Below are 16143 nucleotides of genomic sequence, written 5' to 3'. Positions count from 1 at the left end.
GGGCTGCCAGTTTGACACCCTTGACTTAGGCCAACTGAAAACATTTTCTTTCCTTACTGCAAACCTGTCCAAAATACTTATCCAGTTACTATTCTGCATTCAAAAGAAGCTCTTCCTAAAATCAAGCAAGGCTTGAACTTGTGACATCCGTGAAAAATAACATTTCCTACCTAAATAATGCTATAATACAGAGTCAAGCAATCTGTTCATTTCCAGATTTTTGGGACTACAACCCATGATCTCTTGGCACAGGGAACACTGGTTGCAGATGTACTGAGAGGAATGAATGCCCAAACAACTAGAAGGTCCTGGGCTGCAATGGAGCATTTGAATTATCTCATGCTCATTACTATCATTATATTTGGCTCCATGCTGTGGCTGAAAACAACTGTAGAAGTTGAAATTGAAGGGAGGCTTGAACTAAGGAATCCTGTTCATCTGCTTAACTGCTTCATCACTGACCATCCTGCCAAGATGGCTATTCTTAGAAGGAGGTACATAAACAGAACAAAGAATTGTTTGGTGAGTTGGAAGAACTTGAGAGATATTCTTTCACATGGCAAGAAATCATTGCCTTCCCCCAATGAGGGCTGGTTCTCACATGGCAGGCAATTTCCTCCTAAAGACCACATCCCTGGTTGTTTTACAAAGCTTCTCCCAAAACAAAAACTGAAAGCTAAGCATATATTACAAGGGGGATGCTGGACTATAGTAGAAATTAGGAATGAGAACCATTTATCCTAAATAACAAGGATGGTAATAATATGTTCGGTGAATGGGACACTAATCTAGAGTACTGTCACAGTATTGAGGATGGGGGGACAGCTTAGAAAATCAACCATCAAATAGTTGACAAGCTATTCTTCCACTCAGACATCCATTTGCCCATTCTTTCTCTCTAATTTTTTTTAAATTCCTCACTTTCAGCTAATGAATATAGGGCCAGGGTGGGTAGTACTCTTCTTCCCACATCTGCAATAAAGTAGGGATAAAGTAGCAACTAATGACAGCTAGTACTATCCTCCCAATTAAAAAAAAAGTGGAGATAATCAGCAGAGCATCAGCAACCCAGCATATATCCCTAACTCTATCATAAACATCCTGTTTCTGATGGTCAATGTAGAGTATGCCATGCTAATGCCATACTCCAGATTCTTCGTTATCCACAATTGGTACAGTATAGCAGCATATCTGGCAACCATTTTTAGCTCTGTGTTAAAATATTACTGGGTTTCTTTGCCTGAATGTTGTTTTTGTGTATTGTAATAACATATTTTATGCTACTTTCATCTGAATTCATTATTTGAATTTACCATCTATGCTGCTTTGAGATCATACCCTTTTTTAGATGAGGGTAAGATATAAGTTTATATTCCATATCATGTTTATATAGTTCAAGGCTTCGAGCATATTATGCAACCAAACACGATCAGTTTCAAAAGTTAAAATATAGTGGAAGCATGCCTCATAAATATGATCTTGCCCAGGGTGAGTCCTGAGAGAATACATTTGTGCAAAAATTAGATTTACAAAAGTAACAAGCTGATCATCTTTCATCAGAATGATACTCTTTTCAATAAAGTTGTGTTCCACTATATAGTTTTGCTAGGGGAATGCTATTTTAGGGATATGTAGATTATGGGCTATTATTTTAAACTATACTTCAATTAGAGGGTGGAATTTAAAAAGAAGAAAGAGCAAGAGAAGAAGGCATTACATAACAAAGTTTAGCAAACACTGACGTTGTGGTGGTGTCTCAACCTGACTTGTTTAGAAAGAACAGCATTTCAGCTAGCAATTACAGATTTTATGGCAATTTATCTTTTTCTTTAGTAGGAGCTTAAGTGCTCTGTAGCACAGTGTTATATTAATAATCAAGGCTATTTTAGGATTAACAGGCAATTTTTCATATTCATTTTCCAAAAGACCTACAGCATTTCAATGTTCTGTTTTTCCTAGTATTATAGGCAACTCAGTGCAAGACAGCTATTTTGCATCTTTTTGGATATTTCATAGAAATCAAAAGGTCATTCATTGCTAACTGAAACATAAAAACTGAGCATGCAAAATACACTTGTCCACATCCAGGTGTCCATATAACATATTTTGATATGTTACAATGTCAGCACAGCATAGTATGTAGCATGGCCAGGTTTAAATTTCCTGTCTATTTGAAATTCTTGGAACTGCAGGTTAGATAAGAGGCCCTTGATTTTGTGGGTACGCAACCCTTGCCTAATAGCCATTATAATGTTTAGACATGCTGTTCCAGAATAAATCCATGATCTGCTATTATCAAAAAGTTCTATAGAAAATAAAACATTTAACATGGCCAGGAACTAATAATATTTATTTTTCCCATTCTAAGAGTATAAATAAAGATAATGAATGTCCAAGATACAGCAAAAAAAATTATCATGGAATGTACCAAAGTTATTGGCCTCATTCATTCATTGCCCCAGGCTATACTAAGGTTTATGTCATTTTGGTTTAGCATGTCATACAATTTATGGTCTAATGTTATAAACCAGCTACTGTGGATTATTCAAAAAATCAAGATAACAATAAACAATGGCTTAGCATGCAATGATAGCCTTGGTCCTTTATAGAAATGAATACCAGTGATGGCATTCATAACACCAATGCTGGCTAGGAATTGTTAAAGATATATATTGTATATCTATATGTATATCAGATACTATAATATAAACTAATAGCTCAGTCTAATTCATTCTTAAAATTTTGAAACCAGCAATGAAGCATGTGAGATTTTAAGAAAAATATTCATTATATTTTATCTGATCCTTTTTCCAAAGAGCCACAGACAGCATATTTATTTATGTTATGCTTAAAAATTAGAGTATTTTGTCACAGAGCCTGAGTTCGCTCAGTTCCACAGTTAAGTGGCTATTGCTGGTTCAAAGGTCCCTATCTTTGGGTCGCAATGGGCATAATTAATTTTGAAACCATTCTGTGGGCTACCACGCATATTGTAGCCAATCATAAAACAGTTCACAAATCCAAACAGTTGACATATTCTCTGCCATGCCTTCTTGCTCATGCTACACAGCAAAACATATCATTTTTTTCATCTAAGGATGCCTTTGAAGATCATGTGGATCTGATAAACATGTTTTAAATTGAAGCATGTTAATTTTTTTAAAAAAAGATAAAAAGCTGGAATGTGGACTTCTACCAACAGCAAGTTCGTGTGGATCATAACTGTTCAGATTGGAACTCACAATAAATTTATAACAGCAGATTATGTTTGTTCAAGTGAAATGTATCTGCATTCATTTTTCAATAGGTGGAGAGTCACTCCATTAGTTTGTTTCACTTTACTCCCAAAGGAAATAAGTCAATGTCATTTAATTGGCTAATTAAGGTCAGGAAAACCATATGCCAAGTCACTGAAGCAAAAGCAGCAACTAAGCTGATTTCCAACATTTTCTTCCTTAATTGCTATTTGATCCTTTCCTACTGGCTCCCCCATACCATCCCTTCAGGCTATCTGAAATTGACCAGAAAGTGGACTCAGTACTCATGGAATAGGACAGAGCCAATCCAGAATAGGAAACAATAATCCAGATGGCTGCCATAAAAGAGATATGTGAGAACCTGCATCTTCAATGATGGCACAAGCATCAAAAATATTCAGTACTGCTTGAAGATGAAAAATGATCATTGAGCCAAATCTAACAAAAAACTACTTCCTACACTGCTCTGATTTATGCTAAATTCTTAAAGCTAATGCTAATGAACTTACTGACACCTGATTTCCTTCAAGTGATCTTCCTTAATTGTTTGTGGCAGGATTGTGGAAAGCTGATCCAGTAGATTACTGTTCTATATCAAAGGAGTTATTTTTATGCTACAGTTAATTTTGACTTAATCATATTCTAAATTCTCTACTTAGTGCCCTGATTCACAAGTTAGTATTAAGCCATATTCATCTGATTCATATAACACAATTGGTAGAGTTCACACAGAATAACTGAGACATATGGTTTACAAAATATCATGGATGGGCTCATGAAAATATAATATAAGCTATGGATTGTGTTTTACATGGTTTAAACTTATTTTTTAATATGGTTATTTAAGTGCAATGTGCAGTTTTGGAAACCATGACCTAGCACAGTGTGTTTTATGTGTGGAGAATGGTAGAGTTCACACAATACTCAGAGTAAAAAGCAAAATGCAGTGACGCCAGCATTCGAATGGGTCATTCATTGGTGGACCTTTGAATCTATCACAATCAAAGTTACTAGAAAACATAAAACTATAGAGGTGAGCAAGGGGAAAATTATGGAACATGTATCACAGTGTCAATAGGCAAACCTTAAACCTATAAGCTTGCATCTGCCTAATGATCCTTATTGGGGGCTAGGGGGTTACTGTTACTTTATTAATATATAGCCAGAGGCTCAAAAGGAATGGGAATTTTATTATGACCACTCACCACTTTTTCATCATTGTGACAAGCTGAAGGCACCCAGTTAGTAAATAACATTATTTATGAACTAGCAGATTCTAAATGAAAGCTGGCAAAGCTTTTAGGGCAAGGACTGAAAGACATTTTTATGGATGTCTATTAGAGCAGGAAGGGTTAAATCACCCCATAATTGGGAAAGCCGTTTTGAGGAAATCTCTTTAACAGCACTGCAATATGCTTTAACTACACTACAATATGCCCTTTTTAGCTTTATAATACAGTTTTTATATATTTCCCAACTCAGAATGACAGGAAACCCTTCTATTAATTTTCAGCAGTTACCGTGAAGAGCTCTAAGAGCTATAAAAATGAAACTTCTGTTACATAAGACAGAAATAAATTTGACCTAAGAATATTAATGTCATAGAGTGATTGGATCCAAAGATAGTTGTCCACTCATGGAAAGAGCTCTTGTAAGAGTCAAAGGCTCCTTTCATGAGTGAAGGACTCTTCTGGACTTAATTTTCAATCTACAATAATGCAATATTTAAAAACATGGAATATATTTACATATATTTGTAACATTGATCTGCAAAAGTAGTCATAAAAACAAATTAATCAAGTTAAGTAATCAAAAAAGATACAGAAAACACAATACAAGTGAATTAGGAAGATTCTAGTTTTACAAACTGGAAATAAACAAAGAGCATTACATCATAGGAATGTTAAGACAGGAAATGATGGAACAGATAGGAAGGGAATAAATTAACATGGACTAGGAATGAGATAGACAGTGCACTTTTCCTTCATGGTATGATAATATAGAGCTGAATCAGCCCTTCTTCATGACATGTCATTGCACAGTTACTAGGAAGATAGATATAAGTGATGAATGCTCCTTAGAGAAAGTTATTAAGTGTGTCTTAAAATCAAAGAACTCCCTGTGGAATAAGTCTTTGAAAGTTAAACACAGATAGCAATATACCTATATACCACTTCACAGTGCTTTACAGCTCTCTCTAAGAGGTTTACGGAGTCACGATATTTTCCCCAACAATCTGGGTCCTCATTTTATTATCTTGGAAGGGTAGAAAGGCTGAGTCAACCTTGAACTGGTGAGACTCGAACTGGCAAAATGCTGGCAGTTGGCAGTCAACAGAAGTAGCTTGCAATACTGCATTCTAACCACTGTGCAGTGGTGGTTTCTCTTCCAATATGTTTAATGCTATTCCTTTCTTTGATTTTAATGCTATTCCGCAATCTTTACAAAATAAGATCACATAGTGTGCCTTGCCCTTTACAGGAAATCCATAGATCAAAGCAACCAGTTACTACTGTACTGAATTTTTAGGGACACCTTAACCTGCTGAATTCTTGTATAATTTTTTTCATGTGCTGTTGGAAGCCACTTTGGAACAAAAAAATAAAATGTTTTCAATAAACACATGCAAATGAGCCTACACCCAACATGAATACTGCTTATTAAACCACTCAGCTTGTTGTGGGTTGGTGTCCTTCAGTCCAATGTACAAAACGATGACATTTACAATATGTAATAACAAAAGGATTAAAATAAAAAGTTATTGAGGATGGTGAGAACATTCTTGATATGTTTTCAAGAAGGAATGGGAGAAAGATACATATTATTCAGTAAATGTTTTCCACTGTTGCTAAGTTGCCCCTCCCTTTCTGCTTATCAATGGGACCTTTCAAGGCTCCTTCTCCCAATTGGAGACATCATTTCCTGCACAACACACTAACCCTATTGATAAGTTTAGTCGATGGGAACTTTTCAAACCTAACAGGAAAGTCTAGGAGACTTGAAGGAACACAGACAAGACTGGGGGTGGGGACAACTGCTGTTTTATAAAAAGAAAGTACTTGAAAGTGAAGGGCATAATTATTTTTTAAAAAGTGTTATCAGATGAAGATGAACCGAGCCTTCTTCGTATCTACTTCAACTTAGGAATGCTAACAGAAGGAAATATAATGGAAGACTTGCCTTCTCAAGCTTAATAGAAATCTTAATAAGGCTTCATGAGTTGGGATCATAAAACTGAAAAAAATGATATACATTTGTGAAAAATGCCAAATGTCTCTATGTAAAAGTAAAAAAGAATTATTAGAGTTGTTCAGCTCTTTGGACAGCTGTTTCCAAATGAACTTTCTAAAGGGACTGTGAAAGAAGATGCCCCAATACTTTATTTTAATCCTTTTGTTATTACATATTGTGGGGCTGAGTCCATATTAATTCCTTTTTTCAAGCTCAATATGATGAATGCAACCAATATTCTGCTGATATGTCTTTGGTACTTCCATCCAATTACAGAAGCAATTGCAAACTGCAGTGGTCTAAATTCCAAGCAAGCAACATGCCTTTGCCATGTTTATCTGATAGAGATCAAAGTTTCCTCAAATCTGTAATCTAACCAACTACTGCATGTATTACCAGTGCTCCATTGATTCTTTCTCATGAGTCACATCTTAGTTATTTCCTGTTTCCACAGAAATAAATAGCTACAGTGACTCAATTAAAATGTATCACTAGTGGTTTCACTAATAGTAATCAACTTTTTAATTTAACTTCTGGATATTCATGGTGGATGTTAAGATAACCTTATATCTGCTCAGAGGGATTTTCCATGTCAGTCATTCTACCTCTCCCCTTCATGAGGAAATAAACTCTGCAAAGCTGGACATGGCATGGCATGGCATTCCTAGATAAAATGGCTCTTGAGAGAAAACACTTTTCCAATAGCCATTTTAAGGTATAATTGCACACATGAATAGAAGAAACTAGTACAAAATTAGTAAGACAGAACAAGACGATACATTCAAGCGTGCCTGTAGAATACACAGTGAAAAAGACAGGCAAAGTTTTTAATTCAGGTGTTGACACTGAAACCAGGGAGCAGAATTTTCATCTGTGTCCCCAGCCAGTTTTTTCTCATTCCATCCCTATTAGCCCCCATTATTTTCTGTCCAATTACTCTATAGATGAGAGTATGAGAGAGACCAAAAATATTGAAATAACCAATGTTACTGCCTTAAATGATCTGATCACTACAAACATGGCATTATATTCTGGGAGAAGGTTGTGAAGCTTAGGCTACTGTTCCCACTGACCATCTGCTCTCATCCCCCTCCCAATCAACGACTTAGTATTAGTAAAATTTAGATAAATATACCCAATGCTGCTCTAAAGCTGATGAATTCTGATTATATTGGATTCAGAAATGGCTTCTCACTGAACATGAATACATACAGGTCAAAAAAAGGAAGACCTCAAGGAAGTCAGTGGGAGAGACAGAAGATAACCAATACATAATATCAGCAGAATCACAAACAAAAGGAAGTTAAATTTAAGAGGGAAAGTGTTAGGGTCTCATGAGACATATTCTTTCCACAATGAAGGAAGAGGATGCACAGTTTCCCACAAGGAACACTATAGAACAATGTAGTTATGCAAGCCTTTTCTCCATGAGAACCAAAGCAACTTCTCTCAAACAGTATTTTCAAGTATTCTGGGAGCAATTTCAGTAACAATGCAAAATCTGCAGTGATCTGTGATAGTATTAGATTCAAATCATTATTAACAGCTCTGAAAGAGGCTATGCCAATTCTCCACAAAGAAAAAGCAAAATGTATTCATTACCTGCAAGTCAAAGAATTTGCTATACCTCCGGAAGATTGTCTGGCAAGTTGCGTCTGACCATGTCACTTTGATTATATATACCTAGAATTACAGAACAAACAAAAAGAAAGATATAATACATTTATTGTATCATAATTATTTTTATTTCTATGTGGCCCTTGTATCATAACATAAACATGATACTATAGTTCAGTAAGCAAGATCAAAACTGCAGTACTATGAGCTTCTCTAATTCCAATCAAATGACTGTTTTATTCCCATACTTTGTAATTCAAAATCCTGAAATAATTTAATTATCCAGTATCATTTCATCTGATCTGCAAAATGGGGAGCATGTTTCCTGTTAAATGTACTTTGAGGCCAGAGATCTCTTCTGAAATAAATTGTGTTTAGCATTACACATAGCACACCTTCCAAAACTACTGAAATTAAAAATTGGTGATATTTTAAGTGAATGATATACATTAATAGCATAAAATGGTTAGCAAAAATTTTGGTTACAAAATTGTCTGAATTGTCTTTTAGTTGAATGGTTGTACTCATTTTTTCTATGGTTTTTGATGGATGGAACTCATGACATCTTTGGCAGTTTTAATTCTTTGATGTAGGAGCAGAAGATCATGGCTATTTCATTTTTTGGTCTTCAATGTGATCTGGGATTTGATCCTCTGTTTAGCTGATCTTATATTAAAATCAAAAAATTCCATGAAGCTTCTTATTCTTCTTCCATATTTTATTTCAGGTGGCACCAGAAATAGGCAGCTATCTAAAAACAATTTTTAAATAGTCATGGACAGGAAATCTAACTATGGATTTTGATAATACTGTGGCTAATCAAGGCATCAATGCTGCAGGCCATAGGTTTATACCAGTGGTTCCCAAACTCTTTCAGTCCACTACCCCCTTGGTGCTACAAACTCATCTTTGATGCCCCCCACCCAGGGGTGGGATTCAAATTTCTGTGGGTGTGGCCTAATTTGAGGGTGTGGCTTGCTGATCATGTGACTGGGTGGGCATGGCTTGTTGGTCATGTGACTGAGTGGGCATGGCTAGGTGATTGGCAAACCAAATACAAGTGGTCCTCACGTAATGGCTGGTTGTTTAGCAAGTCTTCTAATTTATGACTGGCTTCCCCAGAGCTACTTGACCTGTTTTTGGAGTTTTGACAGCCATGCACGCACATACACACACTCTCCCTTCTGCTGGAGCAGGTCATTGGACTAGAATCGGCAAAGCATCTCTGATTAGATTCTAGTAGTGAATAAAATCTAATCAGAGATGCTTTGCCGATTCTTGTTGATTTGATTTATTTGTATCTCTTTATTTTATGTTGCTGAATTGTATTGACATGTGTGTCCCTTTTTGTGCACAACCCAGAAACTTTTGTGATTCTTTGCAGCAAAAATTATCGACCTCTGGCTTTGCTCTACTTTTCAAACATGCCGCCACTGCCGCGTTCTAGGTGCCGGCCCCGTAGGTCCACCCCATTGAGCCCACTGCACTGGAGGGACTTGCCGAAGCAAGTCAAGTCAATGGGGTGAGCCTGAGAGAGGGAAAGAGAGAGAGAGAAGAGAGAGAAAGACAGAAGGAAGAAAAGAAAGAGAAAAGGGAAAGAAAGAAAAAGGGACAAAGAAAGAGGGGGGGACGAAAGGAGGGGACAGAAAGAAAAAGAAATAAAGGAGGGAGGGATGGAGGGAGGAAGGAAGGAGAAAGATAATGAAATATCTATTCTAGTCCCATCACCTGCTCCAGCAGGGTTAGAAGGGAGTGTGTGTGTGTGTGTGTGTTCTCCTTGTAATTTACCAGTACATTTTGGTTTTGCCTTCTTCAGAATAGGCACTGTAATACATTGGGGAAAAGTAATTTTTAGGGTGGAGATCTGGTCCAATGGATCCTGTTTAAAGCCTCAACAAAATGTGAGAGCTTCCTGATAGTCTTGACCGTGTTTCATCCACAAAACCTTTAATAGAAGCCAAAGATGTTTCAACGTGCTGGCAAAGATGTTTCAATGTGGAAAAGGGCCTCAGTCTAAACTAGGCCTCATTTCAATCTGATGCATCAGCTCTCTCTCTCTCTTTCTCTCTCTCTCTCCTTCCCTCCTTCCCAGACTGGCTTTGCTCTACTGTCCCGATGTGCCTGCTTCGAACATGGATGGATGGATGGATGGATGGATGGATGGATGGATAGAGAGAGAGAAACAAAGAGAGACAGGTAGGTAGGTAGGTAGGTAGATTGGTAGGTAGGTAGGCAGGCAGGCAGGCAGCCAGAACTTTTGGATGAATGTATGGATAGGTAGGTAGATAGATTGGTAGATAAGTAGGTAGGTAGATAGATAGATCTATATTGGTAGATAGGTAGGTAGCGTAAAGATGGGCGGGCAGGTAGATAGATAGGCAGGAAGGCAGGCAGACAGGCAGAGATAGATAGATAGATAGATAGGCAAGCAGGGATTGAATGATGGATAGATAGATAGATAGATAGATAGATAGATAGATAGATAGATAGATAGATAGATAGATAGATAGATAGATAGGTAGGCAGAAAGACAGGCAGGCAGGTAGGTAGGTAGGCAGGAAGGCAGACCTTTTGTATGTATGTATGTACGGATGGACAGACAGACAGACAGACAGAAAGAATGTGACAGTAGCAGCACTTTGGGAAAGTAGAGCAAAGCCAGAGTGGGAATTGAAGTCCACACAAGTTGCCAAGGTTGAGAAACACGGGCTGAATATATCAACCCAGCCATTCTGGTTAGGGTTTAGCATGCTGTTTGATTCCGGCTTAGTCAATAAACCATGGCTACGATCTTCCTGCTCCTTAATGCAGCTGCCCCTTTGCCCCTTCTCCAGCCCCCTGACCCAGTTCTTTCTTTGGCATCCAATTTTGCAATGCCAACCTCCCTGGGACAGCCAACTTGACCCTCTTTGCTTCGACCCAAGTTCCATCAGGCCAAGCAAGGGGAGGTGCTCAAAGACTCCCAACTTCGGGGAAGTGCTCCACCCATCTTTACGCTCCGCCCGAGAGGAGGAAGGTGTGCAGAAGCAGGTGGAGGGAACGGCGGAGGTGGAGGGAATGATCGCTTGGAAACTAAGCAAGCAAGCAAACGCAGGGCTCGTTCTGAAGAACCGGGCTGCAGAGGGAGGCTAGGTTCTAGGTCCGCCCGGCCACATAGAGCCAAACCAAACTGAGCCATGTGCCTTGAAGCTGCACCCACACGCATCCTGCATGCAAGCCTGGCTGGCTGGAGAGGCGGAGGCCGGGCGGGTGCTGTGCGCTCCCTTGTTCTCCTCCGGGGAAGGGGGCCCTAATGCTGGACCACCCACCCCTTCCACTGCATGCCTTGGGAGGGTTTTGCTTTTGGGCCTTCTGGCGCGCCTCCGCCACATCCACCGGAGATGGCAGCCTGCAAGCTAAGGTGCCCCCTTTCCGCCACCTGCCACCTCTCCCCCCCAGGCTTGGCAAGGCTTGTTGTGTGCAGGTTCCGCATTCGAGGCACCGGCTACAGAGCGATGAAACAGTAAATGGGCTGCGTGGCCAGCAGTCAGTAAGCCTGCAGGGCTGGCGTCTCAAACACCCCCCTGCCACCTCTTAGTGCCCCCTTGCTGGCCCCCTTGCCTCTTAGCACCCCCCTAAGGCATCCCACCGCCTCCCAGGGGGCGGTACCGCCCACTTTGGGAACCACTAGTTTATACCATAGCAGCACAGCTAAATCTCTGGCTTTTGTAATGCCAAAATTTATTTTTGTTATTGCATTATCCATCATTCCAGAGGAAGTCTGAAACTGTTTTTGACAAGTACCTATTTAGCCTCAATACCAGTTTTTCTTGCCATTGTTGTTGCTGCTCTAAAGTTCAGAAGCCATCATTTCATAGTTGAATCTGAACATGATTTAGCATGAATTGATGGAACCATGAAATGACTTTGAAGATTGGGCAAAGTAACACAGTCAAGGGAATGATCAGAAAAAGGTAACTTAGCCCATAGCAGCAATATGGGAGGGGCAAGAGCGTTAGAAGAGACCTTCTCTAGTTCCTTGGGCTGCAAGTTAATGAATGAGGGGGGGTCTATTATTTGGTTGGGTAGTTGGTGGTAGTTTGTTAGTTCAGATTGCAAGTTCAAGATTGCAAGTTCAAGTCCAGTTTCAACTTATTTGCTCAATTTGTATGTAAGACCCATGCTTACACATAGTAATCTAGTTTATTTCTTACTAAATGTCGGAATACTTCCCACAACCTCCATATATAACAGTTCAATAGTGATTTTTGTTTTTGTTGTTTTTGATTAAAAAGGCTTTTGAACAATATTTTGAATTATACGTGTTATACAGCTAGTCAACGAGAAGCAGTGGAATTCATAATCAGCATGTTAACTGCTAAATTAGAAGTAGCTTTCAAACCATAAGTGATATAGCAAGCCCAGTAAAACATCTGATTAACAGATGATGATAAATTTCTTTTTCTTTCTATAAAAGGCACACAAGTAAATAAATTGTGCTGTAACAGGTCACAAACATCCACTTAACGAGCTGCTAAGTAAGAGTTCATCATCAAAATAATTATTTTCTCTGGAAAACATCCAGCTATCCTTGACACTAATCCAGAGAGTCACATGACATCATGTCCTGGTGTCAATCCTTGCTCTTCTAAAGAGGATATGTGCATCAGAAGGGAAGCACTGCATTAGCAAAGGTCATAAGTTCCTCTGTTGGAAGATCAAATGCCACTTCCTCCATCAGCAGACCCTCAAATAATCAAAACTAGCAAACTGAAATCATTAGCTCACCCTATTTAGAAACCTTGTCCTTTCTTATTGTAAGACAGCCTTTCATACTACACATTGTGAGCCTTGAGTTAGATACCTATTCTGAGATTGTTCTATGACTAAGTTGCTTTTTAATCTATTGTTAATACTTCTCCAAATGATCTTGCAGGAGGGCCTTTTGTGGATTGGAACCTCAAATTCCTATACAAGAGAAACATTCAGGTAAAGTAAAGGTGTCAGGACAATAGTCATCAGCATTTAACTAGATCCCTCTTTACTTCCTACATTTATTTATAGAGGATAGTTACTATAAAGATATTTTTTAGCTTTCTTCTGACAGATTTGCTCACCTGTGATCTTACCCTTTGGAGGCAATGGTTTTCAAATCATGCACCAATGAACTTTAGTAATGTCTTTCACTTACACATCCTACATAATTATGTGCCTATTTTAATTATTTATGGCCATCTAGTGTACATTACACTACCCTGTTTCTCCAACAATACGGCCTCCCCCAATAGGAAGTCCCAGCATGTTTTATAGGCATGAAATGAAATTAAGCCCCTCCCCCCAAATTAAGGTCTATATTAAAACATGCGAAATGGAGGGGAACGGTGGGGGGGCTTGCCATTAGGAAGTATTTTTGTTGCACACCCGGATATGGTGCTGCCTGCGTTGACCCCGATACGAAGTGCCCCACCAACGCCGAGGTCAACATCCAAGCCGTCGCTGCCCGCCCGCCCAAAGATGCAAGGGGGTGGAATTAAGTCACCCCCAAAAAGACAGCCTAGCCATTTTTTCGGGGCTCAAAAAAAAATAAGACCTGGCCTTATTATATGAGAAACACGGTATATGAACAGCCAATAAATATTTTCATGGTATGACTTGCTCTTACTTGATAGTATATGTCAAAATATGTTTAAGATTACCTTGCTTTCCTAAATCAGCCTTCCACAATCTGGATGCCCTACAGATGTATGGTCTTTAATTTTCAGAATTTTCAGCAATAGCCCAAAAGTGCTTAAGACAGAGAAGAAGCTCTAGACCAGGAGTGTCAAACTCACATCATCATGGTGTCATCATGTGACGTATCATGACTTCCCCTCCCCTTCGCTAAACTGTGCATGGGTGTAGCCAGCACATGACGCATTCGGCCTGCAGGCTGTGAGTTTGGCAGCCCTGCTCTAGACTGTCCTTTCATAATAACTTTGGTTTCTTTTCTGGGCCTGTCTTAAAACTCTGGGAAGCCTTATGGTAAAATCTTGTGCAATTTATATGACTATGAACATCTTCCAGCACTGACTCTTAACCTTGCAACTGAAGTCCAAATACAGTGCCTTGCAAGGGGACCCAGGGCCTGGGAAAGACAAAAGCATATAGTCCCAAAGCTCTTTGGCCACTGTTGAACAATACTGAGTCTCTAGGGATTTCCTTGTGCTAGGCAAGTGGAAATTCTTCAAAGGGTATCTTACTGAAAAGGAGCGTCCCCTGCCCTTTCTGAGAAAAAATAAAGTTCATGTAATTTCCAGGACCCCTTGAGGCAGAAACCTCAAAACTACTACTTGTCTTTAACTCTGGACTGTTTACTAAGGGGAAATATAACTAGTATGCATCCAATTGTTCTTGCCTTCAGTGTTAATTATTTCAGTCTTTCTTGGCCATAAAAGACAGAAGCAGCAAATCACTAGGCAAGCCTTTGATCAACCCGCCCCCCCCAAACTGTAATAAACCTAGTTTACAAACTAGTGTTAAACACATAGAACAGCTCCTCACTGGCAGATAGAGATAGAGTTGAAGAATAATAATGCACATATATTTCAAACTTCTATAACTGTCTGACTCCTTTCCAGAAATTCTTGATATAAACAAATATAAGTTATGAGTGAAATTTCAGCACAAATGTTTCCAAGTATTACATTTTCTATAGGATTTTACAAAGCACGTTTTGAATAATCTGTCTGTAAAAACATTAATATCCTTCTTTGCTTTTTTTTCTCTGACCAGAAAAGGAATGAGAAGAGTAAATAGATTAATTGCTTTTGTATATAATTAGCATGGCATTAACCGCTAGAGGATAAAATGAAACTAAGGATTTGTTACGTTGGCAGCAAGTTGAAGCACTGGGAAACATGTTAACCCTTTGTGGGGTCTTTCTGCATGCGAGGCAAGTCATCATAAAGGGAGAAGTATAAGGTCTCAAATGATTCAGCAAATGACACATTCTATTGAAAAAAACCTATTCCCCCAAATAGAATTATGACTTAAGTATAGACTGGGAACACATCATTGGAATACAATATCATGCAAATTTACAATTAAGGAACCATTCTGATATTGCTTTAAAAAGAGACTTGATTACTGACACACAGAACCTTTTCCAAATCCTCCATCTAGTTAGTGATAGATTACAACTCACATACCCCCAATTTATTGGCTATAAATAATGGACATGACATCTAAGCTATAGATTATGATAGCTGAAAACCAAACATGCGAAAGGCAACAGTTTGAGGAAGGATGATGCATTAACAGAGAACTGCATTTCCTCCTGCCTTTCCCCTCATCTTTGATGAATTACTGCTGACGGTCTGAAAATGTTCCTGTCAAAGAAACTGACATTGTTGTAACTGACTACTTCTGCCATGTACACATTAGTTTGCTATGCTACAAAAATAAAATAAATAAATATTGAATATTTGGCTCAGAAAATGTAGTTTAATATGATTCAGTCCATAACTGTATTCAGTCTCATCAGCTTGAAGATGTGTGGACTTCCCTGGCTGGTGGACTGTGGGAGTTAACCTCCACATATCTTCAAACTGTGGAGGTTGAGAAACACTGAACTAAGAGATAAAAATAAAAGTCTTTAGAGCTGTCCACATAACGACTCACAGAAGCTGATTTGTGTAGATCTGTTGGTATCCAGTTCAGTCATGTTCATAACAAACTTCTCTTTTCAAACAAGAATATGTGGTGAATCATTTCCACCCCTCTGTGATCTGAGTGGTGAGGCAATCCATATGAATGAATGGTCCTCATAAGATGAATTGCCACATTGACCACTTCAAACTACCACATGTCAACAGTATGAGAACTGACTTGAGCAAACATTAGCTTGTCTTTCTGATTACTCAAGCCAAAGGATCTTTCCCCCCACAATAGTTCAACTAAATTACTATCATGCTAATAGCAAACAAAGAGACACACAGTATGAACTCTGGAATAAACTCTTATTTTCATTAAGTGACAGAGATATTATGTAGTTGGTAGAAAACCTTTTTATAGGGACTGC

The 16143-nt window shown here is 38.6% G+C and overlaps 1 protein-coding gene across 2 annotated transcripts in view; it reads right to left on the bottom strand.

The window, feature by feature from the left end:
• The window catches only part of SH3PXD2A (SH3 and PX domains 2A), a 224445-nt gene that overhangs the window by 187603 nt on the left and 20699 nt on the right, over nucleotides 1–16143 (bottom strand). For both annotated transcript variants that reach the window (XM_026663980.2, XM_026663907.2), the window contains exon 2: nucleotides 8091–8171. In XM_026663980.2, the coding sequence (XP_026519765.2) occupies nucleotides 8091–8171 (81 nt within the window). The remainder of the gene's footprint in view (nucleotides 1–8090; nucleotides 8172–16143) is intronic.

Source organism: Notechis scutatus, chromosome 4, assembly GCF_049901735.1.
Source record: "Notechis scutatus isolate UNSWTSFEM ecotype Mainland chromosome 4, rNotScu1.2, whole genome shotgun sequence".
Lineage (NCBI taxonomy): Eukaryota > Metazoa > Chordata > Lepidosauria > Squamata > Elapidae > Notechis > Notechis scutatus.
The sequence above is the reverse complement of the archived record's forward strand: the minus strand, read 5'-3'. Positions and strand labels throughout refer to the sequence as shown.